General features: G+C 39.8%; 1 protein-coding gene across 1 annotated transcript; it reads left to right on the top strand.

Moving 5' to 3' along the window:
- Positions 1–782: 782 nt before the first annotated feature.
- On the top strand, positions 783–18,630 carry LOC306711676 (apolipoprotein B-100-like; the record flags this gene model as incomplete). Its single annotated transcript, XM_079180692.1, has 29 exons — positions 783–788; positions 961–1,162; positions 3,700–3,812; positions 3,932–4,077; positions 4,190–4,337; positions 4,655–4,807; positions 5,141–5,265; positions 5,380–5,465; positions 5,569–6,013; positions 6,127–6,241; positions 6,324–6,470; positions 6,563–6,774; positions 6,898–7,093; positions 7,188–7,367; positions 7,478–7,681; positions 7,784–7,951; positions 8,044–8,249; positions 8,396–8,578; positions 8,673–8,803; positions 8,917–9,127; positions 9,212–9,384; positions 9,649–9,797; positions 9,893–10,002; positions 10,093–10,466; positions 10,650–16,670; positions 16,772–16,883; positions 17,095–17,281; positions 17,364–18,027; positions 18,623–18,630. 29 exons carry the CDS (start codon positions 783–785, stop codon positions 18,628–18,630), a joined length of 11,175 nt encoding a protein of 3,724 aa, XP_079036818.1.
- Between the last annotated feature and the right edge of the window lie 6,048 nt (positions 18,631–24,678).

Here is a 24,678-nt window from a genome sequence, read left to right as displayed (position 1 = left end):
CTGATATTAAATGTTTATGCTGTTTATTGCAAGGGTTTGATAATAACTGCTTCAAGGGACAGTGTGTTTTAGTGGCATCTAGTGGTTTGTGACAGGTTGCTACCAACTAAATAGCCCTCAGCTCACCCTCTCTCTTTCCAAGTGTGCCAGAGAACTACGGTGGCTTAAAGGTAGGGAAAGGTGTCCTTAGGAAGTACAACTAGGAACTACTCTTATCAATACTCTGTTTTTCTACATGACTAAATAATTGTTTTTAAAAAGATATAAAAGATTTTGAAAACAAATAAATTCAGAACAGAATTAGAAGTTATTTATAATTTAGATATAGCTAAATATTGTTTCTAGAGCTTTGAGATGTCACTTTTGGCTACAATTGTATACATTTTTGTCTCGTTATATATTTGTTACACTCTGAAATTGAACAGAGAACATACAGTAGAAATGAAATGAATCATGACATTTTTGTAAAATAGAGGAGAGACACAAAAAACATATTACAAATAGTGTATGGTTATAGTACATTATTTACAGTAATCGTCTCTTCCTACAGGTTCCAGGTTAAGTTTTTGTCTTTTAGTAGCGCTACAGAGTTCATTTTCTATGATCAGGTACCCATTTTGTTTATCTCATGCACACAAACGAAGATGTACATGTGCACAGATAACACAAAAGTCCTACCAATGGTGCAACACTAGTCTATTGAACTACAAGTGGCAGTAAAACACCAAGATATGCAGGGATGCGCCTGCAACGGCAAAGAATATGACTGCAAACTCGTAAACATGGATGTAAACAATGCTGGATTCAACATAAACTTTTAAATCTGTGTTGAATATGATTTTAGCACATTTATATATTTGTATTTAATATAAGTACACAAGGAATGTTTTTGTCATTGTTCTTGTATACGTACTGTAAGGGGGATGAGGCCCCCTGTAATTAAAGGTGTGTACATTCCAGCCAGAGGGCTCCACCCACTCCTTCAGGAGAACGTTGGGATCAGGTGTGGGGAGAGACACACCTGGAGCTGATCTCCTCATCAGTGAGATGAATAAAGGTGATGGAGGAAAGCAGATCAGAGGAGAACATGCGGAGAGCATGGTGCGGGAGGAGCAGGGTCGCGCCTCCCTAAGATCTCCAGGGGTGAAGAGAATTAAGACCGGTAAGTCGGCTAGCGGCCCGGCTGAAATAGTTTAGTTTGTTTAGTTTTCTGATTGAGCTCTGGACTGAGCTACGTTTTCTGTTGCTTTATGTTTATTGAAGAGTGTATAATTAAAGATCCTGAAACCTGCAGACCTGACTCTGCCTCTGATTGCTGCCACTGTTTCCTGTGTCCTCTAAACAAATCCTGTTACAGTACGCAGAAATAGACACAAAGCCCTGAATTATGTCTAATTTAAGCCTTTTGTATAATTTAAAGTTACATTACAATACACCCCATACAGTTTGCAAGAGCAGGAAATTAGCTATAGAGACCAAACACATTTTAATGTAACAGGCTTTAAATATGTATTTGTACTGTAATGTTGGGCATTTTAACATCTGGAGATTGATTTGCTTTTGGAGCCAGCCATTTCATGAACTGCAGTCTTTGGCTTCATTTCTCATTTCTCAGCACGAGAGGTAGCTGCTTGGTTAACACAGACAGATCCCTGATCATTGTTTTCACTGCCATCCAGTGGTGTAAACTGCAATTTTTCAAACCTAGTGACTATATATATATATATAGGCTTATATAAAAAAAAATAATGGAGTTAATATTTTAGATTAGATACTAACAGCTTTCACAGCTACCAGGTCACTCAAGAACAATTTCGTTTCAGCAATCAATTCAGATATTTATATTGGTGAGAGGTGTATGATTATCATAAGTGTCTGAACATACAGATTGTGCAGTAAAAACTAAGCAGTTACTTCTTAACAACATTAAACATTCGTGACTAAATTGGCAACAACTGTTGTGTATATTATTGATATCTCTGGAACAGCTGCTTCAAGATCATTTCACAATGTCCTAAAGTGTGTTGTTGTGGACGTATTTTTATCCAAAAGAGATAACAAGTTCAGAGAATGTAAAACCTAATTTACTGTGTGCCACATAATGTCAACACAGTGGACTGAGACTGTAGTCCACTGCTGCTTTCACAAGATTCTTGAGAACAACTTGTTCCGTGTTACAGCTCCTTATCACTGGCCAGGGGGCATAATTCTACAGTTTCTGGGTTATGCTTATGAATAAGCATTGCAACTATATGATTATAATATGAAGGGTTCTAAACTATAAAATGAATGTTTTAAATATTTAATATTGGCTGTTGATCATGAAGATTAGACTTTTTGAGTCTGCTTAACAAAACCTTTCATTCAGGCCATAATTTGACGAGATTTTAATGTATTTCAATGCAAAAGATGAACTTGATTGATTGAAATGTGCTGCAGATTTTATATGAACCTTTACAAAGGTGTCTCTTTAGTATTCACTGTAATGATACTTTTGGAAAACTTGGAAGTATTAATAAAGTCACAACTAAATATTTATGTTTCACCTTAGAAGCAAAGTCCAAGATATTATTGGCGTTATGTTACAATCTGATTTTATTGTTTTTCAAAATGAGCAGTGACCGTTACTGAAAAATTCAAGGATAGGACTTATGAAACTATTTGCTCTTGTCCCTCTACACGTACAGAGTGGACTTTGGAGCTGGGACAGCACTGTAATATATGTAAATCCCCACCAACAATCAGTACACGTTTGGTATAAAAGGCCAATTTCTACTCCACCAAAGGAGTAGAAAGGAGAGTTTCAGAGAGTCCATGATGGGGGACTCAAAGCTCTGTATTTTTCTCCTCCTAACCACACTAACCTTGGCTTGTATGTATTTTTAAAAATGTACATAACACTTTATATTGGGGGTGCCATGAAAATATTACAATTGTACAAAGTTAAAACTCTTTTTGAAGTAAAATAGTTTTCTTGCATGAGGAAAGTTTTTAATCAAATGTTCCTATGATTGTCTTTACAGATGCCCAAGAAGAGCAGGAAACTTGCCAGAGTAAGTGACAGTATTTTCACATGTTATTACACAACCTGGACATAATGTAAATGTTTATTACATTGCAGCTGTTCAAGAAATGTATAATTGGGACTATATATTAGGATATGATATGCAAATTGAACTTTGACACTAGCTCACACATACATTTGTGCTGAGCAGCACAACACCATGCAAACGGTCACTAAGTACTCTGTGTGCTCTGTCCACCGCTTTACTTGTTTTTACCTTAAAAATAAAAGCCCTTGGCATACAGTATGTACCGCATCACTGATTATCAAGGGGAACTTCAATTCAGTCAGTGAATTTTGTGAAGAAGCCAATTAACAAAACAGCTTTGAATATGTATTTATCACAAACATGTATGGAAGTATCTATTGTGGATGTCCATCAGCCGACATTGATCTGGCACATTTTGATTGATTGCGCGACAGCAATTACGTAATTAAGGGTGCTTTTTGGAATGTTGAACTGTGAATGGTCTATTGCATTTCTTTCCCTTGCATTTCTGTATTAAAACTCTATAAGATGTCTTTTCCATGTAGAACTTTTTGAATTATGGCTGAATTGTTGAGGCGAAACCGTACTTCCTCGGAGTACTTGCAGCTACTAAAATCTAATATAAAATCATTATCTTCTCTACCAGTAAACCAAAGGTACAAAGTCTACCACAAGTATGAATACTTGTACGAAGCTGAGTCCTTGAACGCAATCAAAGGTGCTTCACATCTGAAGAATGGACCTAAGGCCACTTGCAAGGTACATGTCACCGTACTATGACAGCTAAATTACATAACTCTACGTGCTATTGAATCGATTTATTCATTATCGTTTTACACTGACTGTATCTAGGGAGCTAAAATAATCTTTTCAAACAGGTTGAAATTGAAGTACCTCAGACTTGCAGTTTCATCGTCCGCACCACTGGCTGTAGCCTGAGTGAGGTGGTTGACATGGACGCAGAGGGAAACCCTGTGTTCGGTCCTGCAACCAGCTCTGATGCCTTTGCTGCTGAAATGGAAAGGTACATTATAGCAACAATTTTCCTAATCCAAGGCATCCAGTTGCATGATCACAAATGAAATGAAAAACATTTTCAAAAGGACTTAATTTTAAAAGTCTCACATTTGATGTAGGTATCCTCTGAAGGTTGTGGTTGAGGGTGTGTACGATGTGAAACTATACCCCGAGGATGGTGAGACAACAACAATCCTGAACATCAAGAGGGGTATCATCTCTGGCCTGGCTGTGCCTCTGCTAGCAGAAGATATGAATGAGAATATGGTAAGTCTCCCACTACTGTACACTAAAAATTAAACAACTTCCTCGTCTATGTTTATACCTACATATTTGGTTGTTTTTTTGCTGCCCTTTTTTTAATATATATATATATATATATATATATATATATTCTTTTTTATTTTCAATGTGTGTATGTACATTGTGAGCGAAGTGGAAACCGGAGTCAAATTCCATGTATGCGTACATGGCCAATAAAGCTGATTCTGATTCTGATTCTCATGTGATAATTGTTTCCTACAACACAATAAAAAGAATATGACGGCAATTAAATGACATATCTCTGTTAACATTTATTTCAGCCTACTATCCATGGTAATTGCAAGACCAGTTATTCTATCAATGCTAGAGAGGACATTGCAACTGACATCAGCCTGAACAGGGACCTGTCCAGATGTGACAAATTTGTCCCATTGAGAGATCACACCAGTCCCTTGGCGCTTATCTCTGGCATGGTAAGATATCCGAGCAACACATGGGTTGGTCTGGTTTGAAATGCTGACAAATTACATTTCTTTGTATTAAGCAACACTGCTGACCCAATTTTTCCAACTTCACTGACTCAACAGTCAACACAAATCACATTACTGTACTAATTATGTCTAAATGACATGTAATCTCTATGCTGTGCCGTGTGAAAGCAAACTGACACTGTACCATTGGTGCTTTGGGTCCAGAAAAGCACTTAACAAATAAAATGTATTATTATTACTACCCTTAGCATCCACACTATTGTTAAAATCATAAAACAAGAATCTTGCAGATAATCTTAATTCTTTGTGTTTTAGCACTACCCTCTTGCCCAGCTGGTCAGAAGCACCCAGATCTGCAACTACAAGTTTGACAATGAGAAAAAGCATATGACCTCGGGGTCTTGCACTGAGAAACATATCCTCATTCCGTATTCTCACAAGTAAGTGCACCCTCACACTGCACTCTGTACTGTGCTTCATTATGTGAGTGGACATACTGACACGTCTTGTTCAAGGACTCAACTGCACTTTTCAACCTTATGTTGTTTCCACAGGGGAGAATATGGAGTTACCAATGTTGGAAAGCAAGAACTGACTCTGGTTGAGGTTTCCACTCTCAACGACAGAGTCTTTGACCACAGTAAGCTTATCTTCATATCTCTTTTCCCTTTTTTAGGGCTATTTATTCAAATTAAATTAAAGATATGATCGACTCAATGCAAACATTTACTTGTGTATCACAGGTGACGTTGTCATGGGTCTTCACATGGATACTGTCAAGGATAAGAGTGTTATCCAGGACAAAGATGCAGGTCTCAACCTTCTGAGAGAACTGGCCACTCTGCCCGAGACTGAGGGTGAGAAGAGGGCCCACCTCTTCCACAAGCTAGTCACCATGGTCCGTGGAATGAAGACCGAGACCCTGAGCACCAGCATTCCTGAGGCTCTTGTTGTGTCCCGTGTCCTGACCTACCAGGTTCTGGCCCAGTGTGGAACCCCTGAGTGCAGCAGCGCCATCATGCAGATCTTCAGGACTTTTGACAGCTCCTCACTAGAGGTAGATGCCGGTGTTTTTGCTATGGCACTCGTGTCCAATCCCTCTGCCCTCCTGATCAATGACATGCTCGAGATGGCCAAACACAAGCCCAGCAAGCCCATCATGTATGCTCTGAGCAATGTTGTCAAGAGGTGAGTGAAGTTAACCACACTTTATTTCAAGTTCAATAATATTTCAGCAAATGTTTTCCTTCTTTGCTTAAAATGGGATATGCAGGATTAATTTCTAAATATTTATTAAACAGGTTTTACAAAGCTGAGGGAAAGCTGATCCCCGAGATTTACTCTGTTGCTGAGGTCATGGCTGCCCAGTTGGGTGACTGCTCTGGTGATAAGGACAACACCTTCTTGACATTGAGAGTGGGTAACCTTCCTTATTAGTCACAATTTAAATGACTGCCAAAACCAAGGAGCACAATATCAATGAGTCCTTTGATTCCAGGTTGTTGGAAACATGGCTCCAGCTCTGGTATCTGCTGGCCCTGCACTCAGATCTGCTGTGATCCAGTGTGTGAACCAACCTGCTGCTTCCCTGGCTGTGCAGCAGGCTGCCATCCAAGTGTTCAGGCTGACTCCTGTCCCCGAAGAGGCAAGTTAAACTATTTCAAAGGTTTGAAAATAATAAAATCTGAATAATTATTTCTACGGTATACTCATTTAATTGATGTCTATTGGTCACAGGGCAGAGAGATTCTCATGCAGGTGCTTTTGGATAGCACCAGCTCCATGCAAAAGCGTATTGCTGCATATCTGGTACTTATGAAGGACCCCCAGAGCACTGAACTGGCCCAGCTAGCTGATGCTTTGCCCAATGAGCAGGACAAACAAGTCAAGAGCTTTGTGATCTCCCACATTACCAACATTTTGTCCTCAACTGAGCCAGAGACTCAAGAGTAAGTGAAAAGAAGTTTAAAATGTATACTTATATATATTATAATTTGTTGTTTTACTACATGGTAAGTACGATTTCATCACCATCAGATGTTTAACATTAATATTTGATTCATTTTTAACAGACTGAGAGAGAAGATTCAAGGTGCGCTGCAGGGTAATGAGGTCGGGGCCACAATGGACCCCACCAAGTTCTCTCGCAACTACAAGATCGGATCTGTGGAGGGCAACATGATCTTTGAGGATACCAGTTATCTGCCCAAAGAGGTCATGCTTGAAATGACTCTGAAGGCATTTGGCTATGACATCGACATGATGGAGGTAAATATTTTGAGCCGTTTTCATCCAAATTGTGCTTTGAAACTATTTTTCAGCTAGCCGATTTGTGACAGTGACGAATGTATCACCTTTACAGATTGGTATGGAGGGAAAAGGATTTGAGCCAACCGTTGATGCCCTGTTTGGAAAGAATGGCTTCTTCCCCGACACTGCCCTGAAGACAATGTACTTTGTATCTGAAAACATGCCACTCAGAGTCAATGAGATCCTGCAGAACATTCTCCCTGCTCTGAAGAAGGACAGGATGAAGAGACAGGTACTCAGACCAATCTGTTTTGTACACATGACTAAAACAACTGTAATCATGATGATACATTTTTCAGTAAGGGGAAATTATTCTAAGAAAGTGTGAACATCTATGTTTAGGCCTCCCAGAACCTGATGAGGGAGATTGGACGCAACCTCAACAAACTCGTGAGGGAATTGAAGACGGCACAGTCTCCAGAGGCAATGGTTTATCTGAGACTTTTGGGAAATGAGCTGGGATATCTGAGGACCAACGAAATGGAGGAGATGGCCTACTCTGCTGCCATGATGATTGACAGCATGTTCAAAATGTTCCCAACTGATGTAAGGACCTTTTTATAAGAGCATAGTTGACATTCAAAGAATGATTTCAGTATTTCCTTGTCTATGATTTTAATGTCCCATGTGTATCTTTATTTGCCACAGATCATGAAGGCACTGATGACCAAGGCTGACAACACAATCTTTGCCCACTACATCTTCATGGACAATGAATTCTTCCTGCCTACTGTCACTGGTGTGCCTCTGAGGATTACAATGTCTGGTACTTTCACCCCTGGTATCAAAGGTGGACTTCAGGTTGCTCGTGACATGGTAATAATTCATAAATGTGTTGATGAGCAATATTTTTTCACAATGAAAAGCATCAACACAACTCTTTACATTTCTCCTATGTGTCCACACAGAGTGAAGTGAACTTCATGCCCTCCGCTAGCATTGAGTTTGTGTCTCAAATTGGCTCCTACATCCCTGAATATGTCAACTCTGGATTAGAGATGCACACCAACTTTTTCCATGAAAGTGGGCTGAAGGCTAAGATCTCCATGGAACGTGGCACTGTTAAGCTGACCATCCCTGCTCCAACAAGTCCAATTAAGCTCATCAAAATGACGTAAGTCTATAGAACTTTTGGAAAACGCAACAGGCAGGAAGTAATTTAGGGTATCTTATATCTTGGATTACAACAATTTCAATTTGTCTACATTTAGATTAAAACAGCTTAAGCTGCATTCTAACTTGTATACATTTAACATATAGAAACACCCTGGTGGCAGTGACTGGATCAGAGGTGAAGACCATCCCCCCTATGGTGATGGACAAGGTTGATGTGCACGAGTGCACTCCTTTCTTCGCTGGAATGAAATACTGCACTGCTCTGCAGTACATTGATGCCTATTCTCAGGAGACAGCCCCCTACTTCCCCATCACTGGAGACAGCCAGTGAGCAAGACTTTCCAAACCACCAGCATATCATTTTCTTTAAAGAAATGAATTACTCATCAATATTGGCTAATTATCTGAATTATCTACATAGATTTGCTGTGGAACTCCATCCTACTGGTGAAGTCGTTGAGTACACCGCCACTGTTGCCTATGAGCTCCTCAGAGAGGGAGAAGAGGGCCGGCAGAAGGTTGACTCTGTGAAGTTTGTTCTGAGGGCTGAAGGTAAAGTATAATATGGACAGTATGATAACCCCTTTCTGTCTTCTTAGTGGCTCAGGTGGCCAAAAAGGATTACGGAGTTATGTAATATTAATACATTTGTTGGTCAACAACAGGTTCAGAGCCCACTGAAGCCAGAGCTATCATGAAATATAACAGAAGAAAGAATGTCATCACAGCTGACATCCAAATCCCTGACTACGATGTGGAGGCTGGACTCAGGCTGGGTGTTGTTGATGGAAACACCAAGGGCAAAGGAACTCACTCTATTTCTCTTGACCTCATTAACAAGAACATCCCTCAGCTCTCTCTTGTTGGCCGTGCCAAGTAAGAAATCAACCATAAATCCTCATTAACATTAATGTCATCCTTACAATTGACAGTATGCTAACTCACTGCCACATTTTTCAGTCTGAAGGCCATGAAGGAGGGTATGCTGCAAGTCCAACTTCTTGTCCCCTCAATCAATGCTGATGCCACCGTCACAGCCAACATGAAACGTGATGAGGAATTAGAATTGGAGCTTAAGAGTGAAATCAAGATCATGGCCGCACACTCTGTGCAGAAAATCGCAATGAAATATGGTAATTTCACAGTTATTTTCCAGAATATTACATGCAAATTAATTTAATAGTTGCTTACTTTTTTGACAGTTTTATATAAACCTGGGTCACATCCTGAATTGAGCTAAATCTGGAATTTAAGAATTATGGTTCAAATTCAGGACCCATAATATGGGGCCATTTTGCCTCAGAGATTTGATTCATTTGTAGAGTAATTTAACCGGGGGATTAAAGGAATATTACCTCATGTTTTGGGATTCCATTCATTGTTCTCTATTGTTGCAGATGACAGCAAATTTGAGGTTGAGTTCAAGTCAGATGTGAACACTGACACCACCAGCTTGCCAACTGCTGAGTATGGCAACCAACTTCTTGACATGCAGGTGGGGCAGACTGACATGAAAGTCCGTCACATCTTCAAGAAGTTTGTGGAGGTACGAATCTTTGATTTAAAAAGTATTCACAGTTTCTCTTATGTTCTGATTTTTAATGTTGAGAATTAATAAAATACTGGTTATTGTTTTCTTAGGCAGGAAACAACTACATGGAAAAGTACGGTGCTGATTTACCTTACATTCAGAACTTCAGAGTGCCTGATATGCCTGAGATTTCCCTGCCAGAGACACTGTTCCTGAATACGTAAGTGAGAACAACTCTGAGGTGAATGTTTAAAGTCACTTGCTTTATTTTACAAAATATTTATGCATTTTACTTTTGTCCTTATAACAGTGAGACAAAGGCTGTCTACTATTTCAACAACGAGCACTTCACCATTGCTATCCCTCTACTTCTTGGAGGAAAGTCAACAGAAGAGCTTAACTTCCCACCAGCTTTGAGCACACCTGCCGTGTCTCTACCTCAGTTTGGACTGGAGATCGTCTCCATGGAAATTCCCATCCCAGAGCTCGTTGTCCCCGAGAGCTTTACTTTGTCCATTCCTCTTTTTGGAAAGGCTGAGGTGTCAACTCTGATGAAGAGCAACCTGTATGACATGGAGGCCTCAATGGCTGCTGGGAAAGATGTTGTGGAAACACCAAGCTACTCAGCTAAGTTTGATGTGACAGGAACCTCCCCACTTGACATCCTCTCAATAAAGATTGAAGGTATTTCATAATAAATATCATTAAAATTATGCGTTGTTCACGAAGTACAACAGTTTTCAGTTGCAGTTTTCAACTTATACTGATGTTAAAAAATGTGAATTCATTTTGGTTCCAGTATTACAGTGAAATATATATCTGTTATCAAGCTATAAATCATCTGTTCTTCTTTTGTGCTTCATGTAGGCTCTGGAATGTTGGCCACCACTGATTCCATCAAGGCCGAATTGAAAAGCTCTTTGGCACATAAATTCCTCGAAGCCATGATTAGTATTGTTGAGGATGTAATCATCACAGACAAAATCAATTTGAAATCAAGCAGCAAGATTGAAGCCACAAGCCCATTGGGTCTTCATATTACACTAGAGCACAATGGCATGACTGGAATCAACACTGAAGAAATTTCTGCTGATAGCAACTTTGAGGGAACATTAACGGCTGGACCCATGTATGGCAAGACCATTTCATCCCAGTCATTCACCATCTTCCCATTCAGGCCAGAAGCAAATATTGATACTACTGTTCAGTTTGACTCCACAATTGGTAAGGTCCAGAACAAAATTGCAGCATCTCTTGCCAATGGTGAATTGTCAGTTGTGTCTAACACCAATGCCTTTGAAGACACCTTGACCCATGTTGCTGAGCTTTCCTTCAAAGACAGCAAGCTGTCACTGAAATGTGATGCAAATGCACTTGCTCTTGGTATGAAGATCCGTAACCAGGCTGAATCCTCTGCTGGTGCTGGTGAAGTCCTCATGAGAATGGAGACAAATGCAGACCACTCTGAAAACCATGTTTACTCTCTTTTGACTGCCTCTCTTGATGTCAATGGTCTGGCAGTGAACAGCGATGCCACCATGAAGCTCCTTGAGAATGAGGCTACTCACAAGGCTACCCTGAAAATGAACAAGGACGGTTTGACCACAAGTGGAACAACCAACCTCCAGAGCCCCCTGTCCTTGGAAAACACCTTTAACGCTGGGCTTGATGCTTCAATGGCTTCTCTATCCATTACCAACAAGGCTGCAATGCGTGACATCAAGGTTGATAATGCCAATACTTTGACCATCACTCTTTCTAGCCTTGACTTCAACTCAAAGGCTGAAGCAACCGCCAGTGAGTATGTCACTTACACTCATGATATCACTGTCGACATGAAACCCTACACTTCCTCTGCAAATGTTAAAAACAATCTGAACCTTCTGGCGGCCAGCTTCATTAATGAGGCTCAGCTGCAGGCAGAGCTCTACAAGATGGAACTGACTGGAAGCCTGAAAGCCATCTATGGTGAGGAAGAGATCAAGCACACCTATCAGGTCAATTATGCTGATATGATGGCTAACGCAAAGTGCAGCACCACTGGAAAACTCTTGGGAACGCACATGAGCCAAAACACCGAGCTTGATGTTGTTGGTCTTGCTGCCAGGATTACCAATGACGCCAGCTTCAAATCACAGCCAATGCGCTTTGACCACACCATCAGTTGCACCATTGTTCCTTTCGATGTCAACCTTGATGCCATTTTCAATGCTGATGGAGACATGACCATGTATGGAAAGCATAGTGCCCAGCTTTATGGCAAGTTCCTCCTTAATGCACAACCCCTGGCTTTTGCTACCTCACATGAATGCAGAGCATCAATAAACCAGCAGCTAGACACTGGTTTTGCTCTTGAGACGATTACTGACAACAGCATGGATACAAATCTGTCACTCCATGAGCAGAAGACCAGTTTTAGAATGAAGTCTAAATTGAATGACCACATTTTCAATCAGGATATGAGTGTTTACAACACTGCTGAAAGAACTGGAATTGAGGTTTCTGGTACCATCCTCACAAACATCCTCAACACAGACTCCACAGAGAACCAGGAATTCACCATCTCTGGCTTCCTCAAGTATGATAAGAGCACAGATAGTCACATAATTCAGTTTCCTCTCATTGAAAGTCTTTCTACTCCCTTTGAAAGCATCAAAGTCCTTCTTGTACATGTTGCAGAGACATTGCAAAACTACAGTAACAATGAGGACATCAGGACTAAACTTGGGGCTCTTTCACAACATGTAAGTGAGTATTTTGCTCAATTGAACATAGAAGGCAACCTCATCCAGCTGAAACAGTACCTAAATGATTTTACCCAAAACTATGCCATCTCCATGGAGGATGTGGAAGCCTCTTTGAGCAATCTGAAGATTATTGTAGAGAAACTGCTGGCTGATCTCACAGTTTACTTCCAACACTTCGCTGGTATGGTGCGAGAGATTATTGTTAGTGGCACCCTACCGGAAACCCTCATTCAGAAGATCCAGCAACAGCTGAATGCTATTAATGAGGAGTATGATATCAAGGCTATGGTTGTGTATGTGATTGATACAATAGGATACATTGTCCAGCAGATTAACTTGGAACAGCTTAAGGGCAGCAGCATTGCATTCCTGCATGATATTGATGCCAAGTATGAAATCAAGGGCAAACTACAGACAGTCATGAGTGGTATGAAGCAAATGATTAAGACATTTGACATGCAGCAATGTGTTGCTGAGCTCAATAACTTAATTTCATCCATCAACTTTAAAGCTCATATTGAGAAACTAGTGAGTCGGATTCCCACAGAGATCTTCAGCGATATAAAAGATTACATTAAGAAAATGTTTCAGGACCTTGACATCCTAGGTAAGATCAATACATGCTATGCCAAGATGAGAGAGTTGATTGTTAAGTTTGAGACTGAAAAAAGGGTTGAGGCTGTCTTGGCAAAGGTTGCGGAGCTCATCAAACAGTTCAGAATTGAGGAAACTATCAGGTTTGTGGCAAACATGGTGAAAGATGCAGACATCCCTACCAAATTCATGCAAGTCTTCCAGAGCGCTATTAACTATTTGAAAACAACTGAGGTTATTAAGGATATTATTTCACAGCTGAATTTATGTATTGGCATTATTGAGCAGAAATTGAATTCATTTGATTATAAAGACTTTATGGGTCAATGCAATCAAATGATAACAAAGTGCACTGCCCATGTGAACGACCTGATCAGGTTTCTTGAAATCCCCCAGAAACTTAAGGCAACAAGACATTTTGCAAACGTTGTCTTATCCTCTGTCAGGAGTTCTTTGGAACAAGTGAGAGAAATTAAAATAGCAGAATTTATGAAAAAAGTGAAGGATATATTTGACCAAGTTGTGTTAAATAATATAAAGGGATTTGCTGAAATTATCAAGCAAAAAATTGCAAAACTCGATGTCAATGCTGAAATTACCTCTTATCTGCAGTTGACAAGGAATTGCTATACCGAGTTCATAACCATTTCCACTGATATTTTCAGCAGTATGGTTGAGATCATTAAGAAGGTGGCACCTCAGCAAAAAATTGTCAGTGAGGTATTGCAGATAATTGAAGGAATCATTACTGGACTGATGAAAGCCGAGCTGAACATGCCATCCTTCACCATTCCTCTCACTGATCTTGTTGTGCCTTCCGTAAAGTTCAGCATAGATAAGCTCCATCAGTTTGAAATCCCATCACAGCTGGACATCCCTGAGTTCACTATTTTGGGCCTCCACACTGTGCAAGCCACCATTATCTCAACTAATGAAATTAAGCAAAGAATTATTGACTTAATTGATTTCCTTCTCATCTTCGAGATGAAGATGTTTGATATGGGTGCTTTGTTTGGAGACCTGACTATGAACTACCTTCCTGCCCTGCCTGAGTTTTCACTTCCTGAGATTACTGTACCCGAGTTCTCATTTCCCACTCTTCCTCGTGTTCCTTATATAAAAACTCTCCAACTCCCACCATTTCAGCTGCCAATCATTCCCAGTGAGGTCAGGATTCCAGGATTTGGTAAACTCAGTTATGAGATAAAAGTCAACACCCCCATCTACACTATTAGGAATGGTGCTGGAGTCCAGAGCTCTCTTGATGTAGATGAGACTCCTCAACTGACAGCTTTTCTGACTTCCCAAGGAACATCCCTCAGCTTTGAAATCCTTAACTTCAACCTGGATTCCACTGCTCGTATTGCTGTTCCCAAGGAGTATCGTGTGATTGCTGCTGAGACCTTTAAGTTCACTCACAATTTTCTTGAGTTGGACCACCATGCATCTGTAACATTTTATGACTTCTCAGCCCAGGCCTCAGCCAAGACCACAGTGAAGGCCAACACAGCACCATACAATGCTGAGCTTTTAAATGAAGCTTTCTTAGCTACTAAGGGTGGTTTATCTGCCACTATTGACACTTCCTATAAACATGTGCTCAACCTCCCCATCATGGGCCTCACTGGTGAGATATCTGTAACTCAAAAAAACGTGGCCCGCCAGGAAGGTACTTCTCTTACAATAACTGTTGGAAATCAGGGTACTACCACCTTCAACTCGTATGACAGTACACACAAGAGTGACCTGGAAGTCACTGTCAATCCAAGTACAGTCAAGTTGATCTTCATTAGTAACACAGATACATTCCTTTTAAAGATGAGACAGACCCTGAGTGCTGACTTTGACATCTTCAGATATTTCAAGTTTGATGTTCGCTCTGAAGCAGAAGGCCCATCAATCAAAAATAACCTTTTAGTGGGATCGGTTTATGCCAATCTGCATGACACAAAGCTTGAGCTGAAGGCAACCCACAGCACAGATTTAATAGGTATCTTTAATGGAGCCCTATACAATGTGATCGATGTTTCTCTCAGCCCCAAAGAGGTTGTGTTCAGCCTTCAGAACAAGGGAAATACCAAGGTCAATGTCAATGATGCTCTTAATGCCAAAATTGATCTCCAGAATGATTACTCTGCAACATTCAGCCCTGACACGCAACATATGAACATTGTAGCTCTGGCCCATTTCAATCAATACAAACAGTTCTGGAACTTCACGGTAAACAACAATGAGAGGGGGGTTGTCATCCTTGCTGCTGTAGAAGGGGAAGCAAACCTTGATTTTCTGACTAAACCAATCAGCATTCCTGAGATGTATATTCCATTTGTTGACACACATACCCCAGCTATTAGTAATCTTGACTTGTATGACCAAACCGGGCTGAAACACATTTTGACTACCACTGACCAGGCTGTTAATGTGGATGCCAAGATTGTTTACCAGAAAAGCCAGGCTGCCCCACTTGATATGATGGGTCTGATCCAGATTCCCTCTGTGGGTAACCTGATCACTGAGCTGTCTTTCAAGTCTGCCATCATTAATCTAAATGTCAATGCTGGACTGTATGCTGAGGATGATCTTGTGTTCCGTCTGGGAGCTACCACAGCCTCTGTGTTTGAGGGTCTAAAAGCCAAACTTGATGGTATCACCAGTCTGACCACCAAGGGAGGAATGAAATTGGCCAATTCCCTGTCCCTTGAAAATCCTCACATTGAAGGCACTCATGACAGCACCATCAGTATGAGTACTGAGACCTTTGAAACTGCTCTATCCGTGGCTACTGTTGCAAAGATTGTCCTGCCTATACTCAACCTGGAGGCAAATCAAAATTTGGTTGCAGACACCAAAACCCAAGCAAATGCTGTCTCCACCTTGAGGATAAAGGGAAACCTCAACCTCCCTGTGATCAATGCTGTTGGAAAGGCCGAGGCTGACCACAGTCTGAAGCTGGAGGGAGGATTTCAGTATGTTTCCATGGAGTCGTTTAATAAGTTAAACATAGATGGCACAATGCTTGTAGACTGTCTAGTTTTGGGAGTCCTGGATAATGAAGTCAATCTGTATCTGAATAATGATGGCATACGCTCCACCTCCAAGGTTATTGCTAATGCCAAACTTAACTATGACACCACCAAAGTCATTGCCATGGATGTAAATGAGAATCTTGCTGTTGAAGCCTCCCTGAATCGTGTGTATGCAGTGCTGAAATATACTGGCAACAACGAGGCAAACCTGTTGCGTTTCAACACCATGGGGAAGCATATTGCCCAGGCAACCATTGACTTTGCACCAACCTCTTCCTTAACTGCTGATATGGAGATTGACATATCTCAGCAAAGCAGCCTGGGTGACCTCACCATCTTTCAGAAGACCATTGCTGAAGTGACAGCCGCCAAGCAAAAGATCTCTACAAATGGCAAGTTTGTCAGCCCACTGTACACTACAAATGTTGCAGCTGAAGTAGAAGGCAGTGCTCCTGTCTTCAAAGTCAACTTTAGGTCCTCTGCGACCTCTGCCATTGTCTTCTTGGAATATGACCTGGACTGTAAGTTGTTGTTTTTTAGCATATAATATAACTTTTACATTTGAAGCAAAAGCATCATTAACTATTTACTGTACTTAACTGAAGTCTATGTGCCTCCTCAGCTTCCAGTTCCATAAACTTTGAACACGCTGACGTAAGCCTGACTGGGAAGGCAGTTTTCACCCACACCGATCTGATACTAGACATTCAACACATTCTTTCCCATACACTGAGGTAACAGTTAGCAGCACTGTGAGATAAGTTTTGGAATTTAAAGTTGTAATTTCACTTATTACTGCAGATGACTCACATTGTAACATGTATCCTAAGAAAAGACACGACAAGATGAAAGATATTTCCAATTATTTTCTGTAAATTGTTGTTTCTTGGGTGAAGTTGCCTTCATTGCTACAGAAAATTGACGCATTCTTGCCTGTCTCTACAGTGGCTCTCGCCTCACCCTGAATGTGGACATGACCAGCCCTGCCTTCACTGACATGAACTTGCGTTGTGCTGTCCGCAAAGATGGACTCAGTGCCACAATTTCTATCCCATCTACTGGCTTTCTGGGTCTTCAGCTACATGGCAGGGCCCCATCTCAAATGAATGCCAGGCTTTATGGCCGTTATGCTGTAAGGAGCTCATACTGCTATTATATTTGCAGACAATGATCAAGAGTTTTACATCTCATTTTATGTTTTTACTGTTTAACAGTCTGATCCTGGGAAGGATGTTGATGTCTTCACCATCAGAGCTACTGCCAAGGATGCTGATAAAATTAATCTGAAGATGATCATCAACATGGAGGTCCCAGACATGATGATTAGCGGACTACAGGAAAGACTTCCTGCCATCACCTCTTGTTTGTCTAGCTTTGCTGCGAAATACCAACTGTTTAAACATGCTCCTCAGCTGAAGAATATTCTTATTTACTATACTGAGGAGGTCCACAACATTGCAAACAAACATGCCCCACATCTGAGCCAGGTGTCCATCCTCTTTAGGAACACTGTTGCTCAGTACCATAAAACTGTTCAGGTCTTCCTGGATAATGCCATCAAGGTCCTGAGGGAGACCCAAGTCAAACTGCCTGGCTCTGAGGAGATGACCCCTCTCATTGAGGTGCTCAATAAGCTGACCAACAGCATTACTACTGTGCTAGAGAAGACAATGCATCTGGTGGCTGTTAATTTAGAGTATTTTCTCAGCGCCATGTTTGACATGGTCAGAAAAATTCAGGTCACAATGCCCATCGGTGATGTCATGGCTGGAGCCAAAATAATTGACGAGATTAAGGACTGGTTAAAGAATATGCCTAATCCTATAGTAGATCTTCTGAAGCACTTTTATAGTCTAGACATGTTCCTGGAGAAACTGGGTAACACCTTAAAATTATTTGTTGACAAAGCTCAAGACTTTGTTGACAGCACCCTAAAGTCTGATGTCATGGATGCCATTGCTGTCTACATAAATGCTTTCTATGACATGCATGTCAGTTTACTGAAAACAATCAACAAGTATGCAAACACAGCTGTTGACACTTGGTCTATGAATGACAGCATTAATTACATTCTGGATATTTTCAGATCTGTAGTGAATCAGTTTAACCACAATGTTACAGACTATCTGCAGCAGGCTCCTGCTCAATACAGGTCATATATACAAATTAAGGGAAGAAAACTTGAGATTAATATTTGATTCCACCTTCACCAATAAGCTAACAGATTGAAATGCTACTCCTTGAATTGCTACAGCAATTTATCTTAACATAAATGTGTAAGTGTTCGAAATATTAAAAATGAAACATAGATGAACAAATTTAAGATGAAGGGAAGCTATCCCGTTCAGTTATATTTGAACATAGATGATAGATATGCACTTAACAATGGCATTACATGTAACAACGATGCACATAACAACCTGTATAGTATGTGTGTTGCATGTCTAATTTTTTGTATCTTTGTGTTGGATAGTGGTGTGAAATAAAGTGTGTTTATTAAATCCTGTTGTGCAGCAATTATTTATTTTCCCCAATGTTTAGGGACACTACCTTACTTACTTCTGCATGAAAATGAACAACTAAATATAGATTTATTATGTCTATAAACCATGCATGCATATATTACAATATAAACATTTTGAGCTGCTGCACTATGTTGGATTGCCGAGACTGTATTTCATTCTATCCAAGTAAGATTGCATTACAATTCAATTGAATTAGTGCAAAACTACACTTAATAACTTTGCTTACAGTCATAGTGTTACTATACATACTACTTTCTTGTCTGTAACATACATGTTCCATACTTAAAAACAAGGTTCATTGCTTAAAAAATATCGTGAATTCTGACATAGTTGTTATGATGTGCAAACAAAAGCCCAGCAACCAGTTGAGCATAGTTTATCAGGTTAGATCTCTACTGCCACTTGGGCTGTCAAAAATGGACAGAATATATATTCTAAATATTGATTCTAAAAACCTAAATAAGGTGGCAGCCAGTGGTTGAGTTAGACTTCCTCCTTGCATGTCATTTTGAAGGAAAGGGTTTTAAAAAGTCCATCATAATCTATTTTTACCCGCCATTTAAATTTTAAAAATATAATAACACACAGTCTAAAGGTGTATTTTAAGGAGGAGTCTGTGATTCTAATCCAATAAACCTTTTTATCAAATTCAGCGAATATTGCTTCACGGTCTGCTAGCCGTCCGTTCTGTGTGTGCAATGAAAAAAAGTTGGTCATACACAGCCCTAGCTCTCAAAGTTCAAAGCTTCTATTTAGGTTTTCGAACGAAGTTTCTAATTCCTACAGTTGCAAGAAATGATCATTGTTATTAGTAAATGAAGACTTGTGAGTGACCTAATACATTCTCATCAGAGCTCTGGCCCACTTCAACCTGAGCAGAGGTCTAATCAGCCTGAATAACTCAAAACACCTGTGTAGGTGTTCAGGGGCTTTAAACTGTATATCTGAGAAATGTGCTATATTGGATATCAGATTCATGAACAGGCCAACAAATGCAATGTCTATTAGCAACCAGAGGGGGGCACTGGAACATATGATTTATAAACCATTGAATACTGCAATTATATGACTGTGAGAATCTGCATGTTGGTGAATAGATAGTTACCAAAAATAGACGGTACTTTTGTGGTTGTTGGGGCTGGGAATGATAACTATCTCGTATGGTCCCCGTAGTTTTATAAAGACACTGTCTAATTTCATTACCCATTTGGTAAAACCGTGAATGGCAGAAATGCCTGCATCTGTGCATTGATTATCAGCAGATGTTGTTCTGCATATAACTTAGCTTCCAGCTTTATTATACACAATTTTTATTTTTTATGAAATGAGTCAAACCACGAATAGGCAAGTTCAGCTGAACCCCTGATTGAGCTTTTGAGGAACATTGTCAGAAACTGAAACCTTTGACCCATGATTGTCGCTAATAAATAGTACTAGAACATGTTATCAACTAGTTCCTGAAGATACAAGGAGATACCAATCAGATGTAGCCATGTTTTTTCAGCGTGTCACATTCAAAAGCGTAGTTGTAAATAGTTTCCACATACAGTCTATGCACGCAATTTGTTGTCTCTTTCTGTACAGAAATACTTGAGAACAACAAACATGTAAATTGCTTAAGTTACACGCCTATGCATAACAGCTCTTATCTAATGTCCTGCAATAAATTAAAACCTAAGCCAGCCCCAACATGTATGATGCATTCTGGAAGCTCAACACTGCCATCTAATATTGGTTCATTGTCAGTTATGCAATTTCTAAAGCCTGCTGTTTGCCAACAGACAAACAAACACACAACAGATGTGTAGAATTATACTGATGGGAGCAACAATAAAATAACTCAACAACATGTTTACCAGGCTCTACTTTGGTGCTCAGATACTCATTTCTATAATAGTTAAGTCATGCTTTTCAGCAACTTGAGGAACTAATTTGCACCCACAACCACTGGAAAAACCAAAACCAGAACTCTCCGTCTAAATACTGTCACAACAGTCTCAGCTCAACACCAGTCTTGCAAAACCCAGTTCTGCACTTTCAAAGTGCAGGTGAGAGGCACACAGGACACAGCAGTGGATATTTTTCTGTTGTTAAGCACTGTCCTGATTGGGACAGAGCGCTTGAGATTAGTGTTCTAACGTGGTTGTGTAATGGCCCGTGGACGCTCTTAATGAATGACACTGCCATATTTCAGACATGTCAAGGAAAAGCACAGGTGTAAGTAGTACAAAAATATCATTAATAATGATTGGGATCCATGTATCTGTCCTAGGGACCTGGTATTTAACATGGTGGCTCACTGGAAGGGCTTGGTACCTAAATGAAGTGAATGGAAAGAAAAAAATTGGTTGGTTCTCCTAAATCACCCGTAGAAGCCACTTAAGAAGGAATCTGGTGGTACAAGTGGTTCTTGCAAGAAGCACAATATTCCAACGATGAAAAGGCCCATTACAGCAATGTAGTCTCCATGACATCATGCAATTCATTTCTCACATCTCTGCTGGAGGGCCTTACACACACACACACACACACACACACACACACACACACACACAGACACACACATAACAAAGAAGTTAACAGAGCAGCAAGCTGTCTGTGAATATATTGATATGGCCATGTTAGTAATCCGAAAGTAGCATCCTTGCCTTTTAACTTATTACTGATTTGTAATCACTATTCATTTAATTATCTTGAATGATAAAGTTAGAGGCCCCCACCAGAAGGGTCATCTGATTTGAATTTCCAAAATCGAGGTAGACTTAGATGCATATTGAGGAGATGATAACAACTTGTCAATAAGTGTAGCTGATGGTACTGCTATTGGCAATTATGTTTAGATCAATTATTTTAATGTTATATATAGCTACTTGATGCGGTGTCATATGCAAAACCACGTGGCCTAATAAATCTGACAACTTTTCGAGCTTGCTAGCTTTAGCTCATTCCCATTGAAAACAACGAACTAAACTGTAACCCTCGTTATCTGGTAACACCTGTGAGAGTACGGGTACCTAAAACCACTTCAGCCGAATGTAGCATAGGTTTTAAACCATAGTTTTTCACACAAGCATGGTTTTCCACAAATAAAGAACAGGGCATTGTTCTTGAACATCACCCCTTTGTGTCTAGTGCACAGCCTCTTTTTATGGCGCTGTAAATATATAGCGTTAACACGAGGCACAAAATAAAATAAGTCAGTAAACTCACTTTGTCTGACTCCAGCAGGACCGATGACGGGGGAATACTGTGTGGTGGTTTGTTTTAACATACACCCATCGACCCAGGTTTATTTATTTTGATTTACTTTTCTTCTAATGTTACCCTGGAATGTACTTGCATCATAGACTGTAAATAAAATGTTCTTGCACACGCTCATTGGGTTTTATTTTGACATACTCGTACTTCCGGTCTTGCTTTGCGCCTCTCTTCAAGAGAATAAACTATTGAGGGATTTGCAAAAAAAACTAAATCGGCTCGTTATTTGAGTTTGGTTCTCAAACTATCAAAACGTCAAAACATACACGGACCTTTCCCCGTCGATATGTAACGTTCGCCATGCCGATGGAGATGCCAGTTGAGTAAGTAGCCGTTCAAATTAGCCACTTTAGTCCAAAATGATAGCCGCACTGGCTGGAAATAAGGACATTGTATCCCTTTCCTTTCAAAATCAGGTATGAAAGTTTATATAACAGTTTATACTATACTATATCATGCTTTTGCACAAATGTTGTGTTGTGTTTCATGTAAACATCTGCATATGTAGTTGTTATGGAAGATACTGCATGAAGTGAAACCAGACAAAAACGTATGTAATGCTCATCTCTCATAAGCTACACTCAGTTATCATAATGTTGATACACCTTGCTAAACTTAAGCCTGTCTGTCAACAATAACCACCATGCAATCAATGATATTATGCAAACATGACATTAGAAGTCTTTCTAACATTTTAACCACCCCATTTTATATCAATGACCAATTATACCAATACATAAAATACCATTATGACCTTCATGTATGTTAGGGCTTTGTTGCACAGCAGTTGTATTAGACTGCAATAGTTTTGGTCAGGTGTACCTAATAAAGTGGCAGCTGTGTAAAAGCCAAATATTCAGGCCTAGAATATCCCTCAAATATGGAAAATTAATGCACATTTTCACACAGGACTCAGCAGCTGTAATTAGCAATTGGTCCAGAATTTGTTGTGCAAATCTAAGGTTTCATACAGCAAATCCTCATTATTTATATATTTGTTGATGCTTGTCCACACCCTTTTTATATCTGCTCGTGATTTGAAAATATGACTTGTGGTTTTTATCACAACAACCCCAGAAAAGGATCATTTTAGAACAGATTTTGTATTGCCCAATTAATTGTCCCATAACGTCTTTGTATTAATATAACTTTATATTATAGCCATTTGCTCCAGGCCCAATGAGATATTTTGTTGGTACTGTAATCATTGTACCTAGTGCTGTTGTGACTCTTGTGCAGCGTCAGGCTTCTTCTGCCTGATTACTTATCTTGAGTTCACCTCTGTTCTAATTCTGATCAAACAGCTGTCCCAGACCTCTCTGAGTAAGTTAAAGGTTAACCAAGAATGTTAAGACACCTGTCTTTTTGATCAACAAAAATGAACACACAACTGTACTGTTTGACTGTAACATTAAATCCAGTGTGTAAAAGGGCATTGGTTTACTGTAACTTTTGTTTCGAGTACATTTAACATTAAGGAACAGTGTCTGAGCCACAGTTAGTTATTAAGCCGAGCATAGAGGCCTACTTTTGAATAGTAGGATATATCATAGAAGAAATAATACCTGAACCTGACAAAGACAGCCATGTACGTTCTGGGAAATTATAATTATATTTAGCCACAAAAAATACTGCACAAGTCATACACATCATTTTAGACTGAAATACAGCTTTAACTATCTCGAGAGTGATTTTATGTAAATGTTTGTTGGTTCTGATCAGTATCAGATTCTACAGTTAAGTAAATGTACCAATATCACTCTAAAAATATTCATTTCAAGTAAAGCCGAAGCTCTGCTCTCCACTTCCATGAGTACACAAAGTTCCACTAGGGTCGGCATGACATAGATTTCCTTATCAGAGGGTGTACGTGAATGCTCTGTTCGGATATCAGCGTACTGCCAATTTGTTGTGACCATGGGGACAGACAGTCCACACAGCCACTACACTACAAGTGGTCGTGTAGCGCTTGGCTCTACGCTGCGATAAGCCATCATGGAAGCCATTGGAAATATTGTGTGTTCAGAGCGCATTTCTGTGTGAAAGGCTCTTAGGTCCTGCACTGAAAATGTTACTGTAAATGTTAAGTAAAAGTATATAAGTATTATCAGCTAAAATGTACTTAAAGTATCAAAAGAAAAACTATTCAATTTATAAAAATGGCCCCTGTGAGTGTATATATACAGTATTGCTCACGCATTCATGTTCAAGCAGCATGTTACTCCTGTGGTTGGTTGAGGTGGAGCTAATTGTCAACTATTTTAGGGATGCCTGCAAATAATGATTATGGTTAAATCTGCTGATTAAAAATGTCCACCACAGTTACCCAGAGCTCAAAATGACACATTCAAATGTATTGTTTTTTTCTGACCAACTGTCCAACATGATTCCGTTGACTGTAATTTAAGAAAAGGAATAGACTTTGTTTGTGGGAGACATTTTGACTTGCCATAGCAGGAAAAGCACACACAGCACGCTAAGCTAAAGATGACTGTGTTCCATTCAGGTGTTCCAGAAAGCCATGTCAGTTAGACACAATAGCAGGGCTCAGGAACTGGCACACCTAAATGGTATGCAGCCATTATTAATGTTAGATGTTATGCCTGTGCTTATAATATTAAAATAAATGATGAAACTGATGATTACATGGTATGAAACAGCCTAAAAAAGATCATATAGGATCATAAAAGAGCCAATGCTACAGCTTTAAGACACACTATAAAACTCTCCAAGTGTTGTAAAAAAA

Source organism: Pholis gunnellus (assembly GCF_910591455.1).
Source record: "Pholis gunnellus genome assembly, chromosome: 19".
NCBI classification, from domain to species: Eukaryota; Metazoa; Chordata; class Actinopteri; order Perciformes; family Pholidae; genus Pholis; species Pholis gunnellus.
Note: the sequence above shows the minus strand (reverse complement) of the source record. Positions and strands in the feature narration are given on the sequence as shown.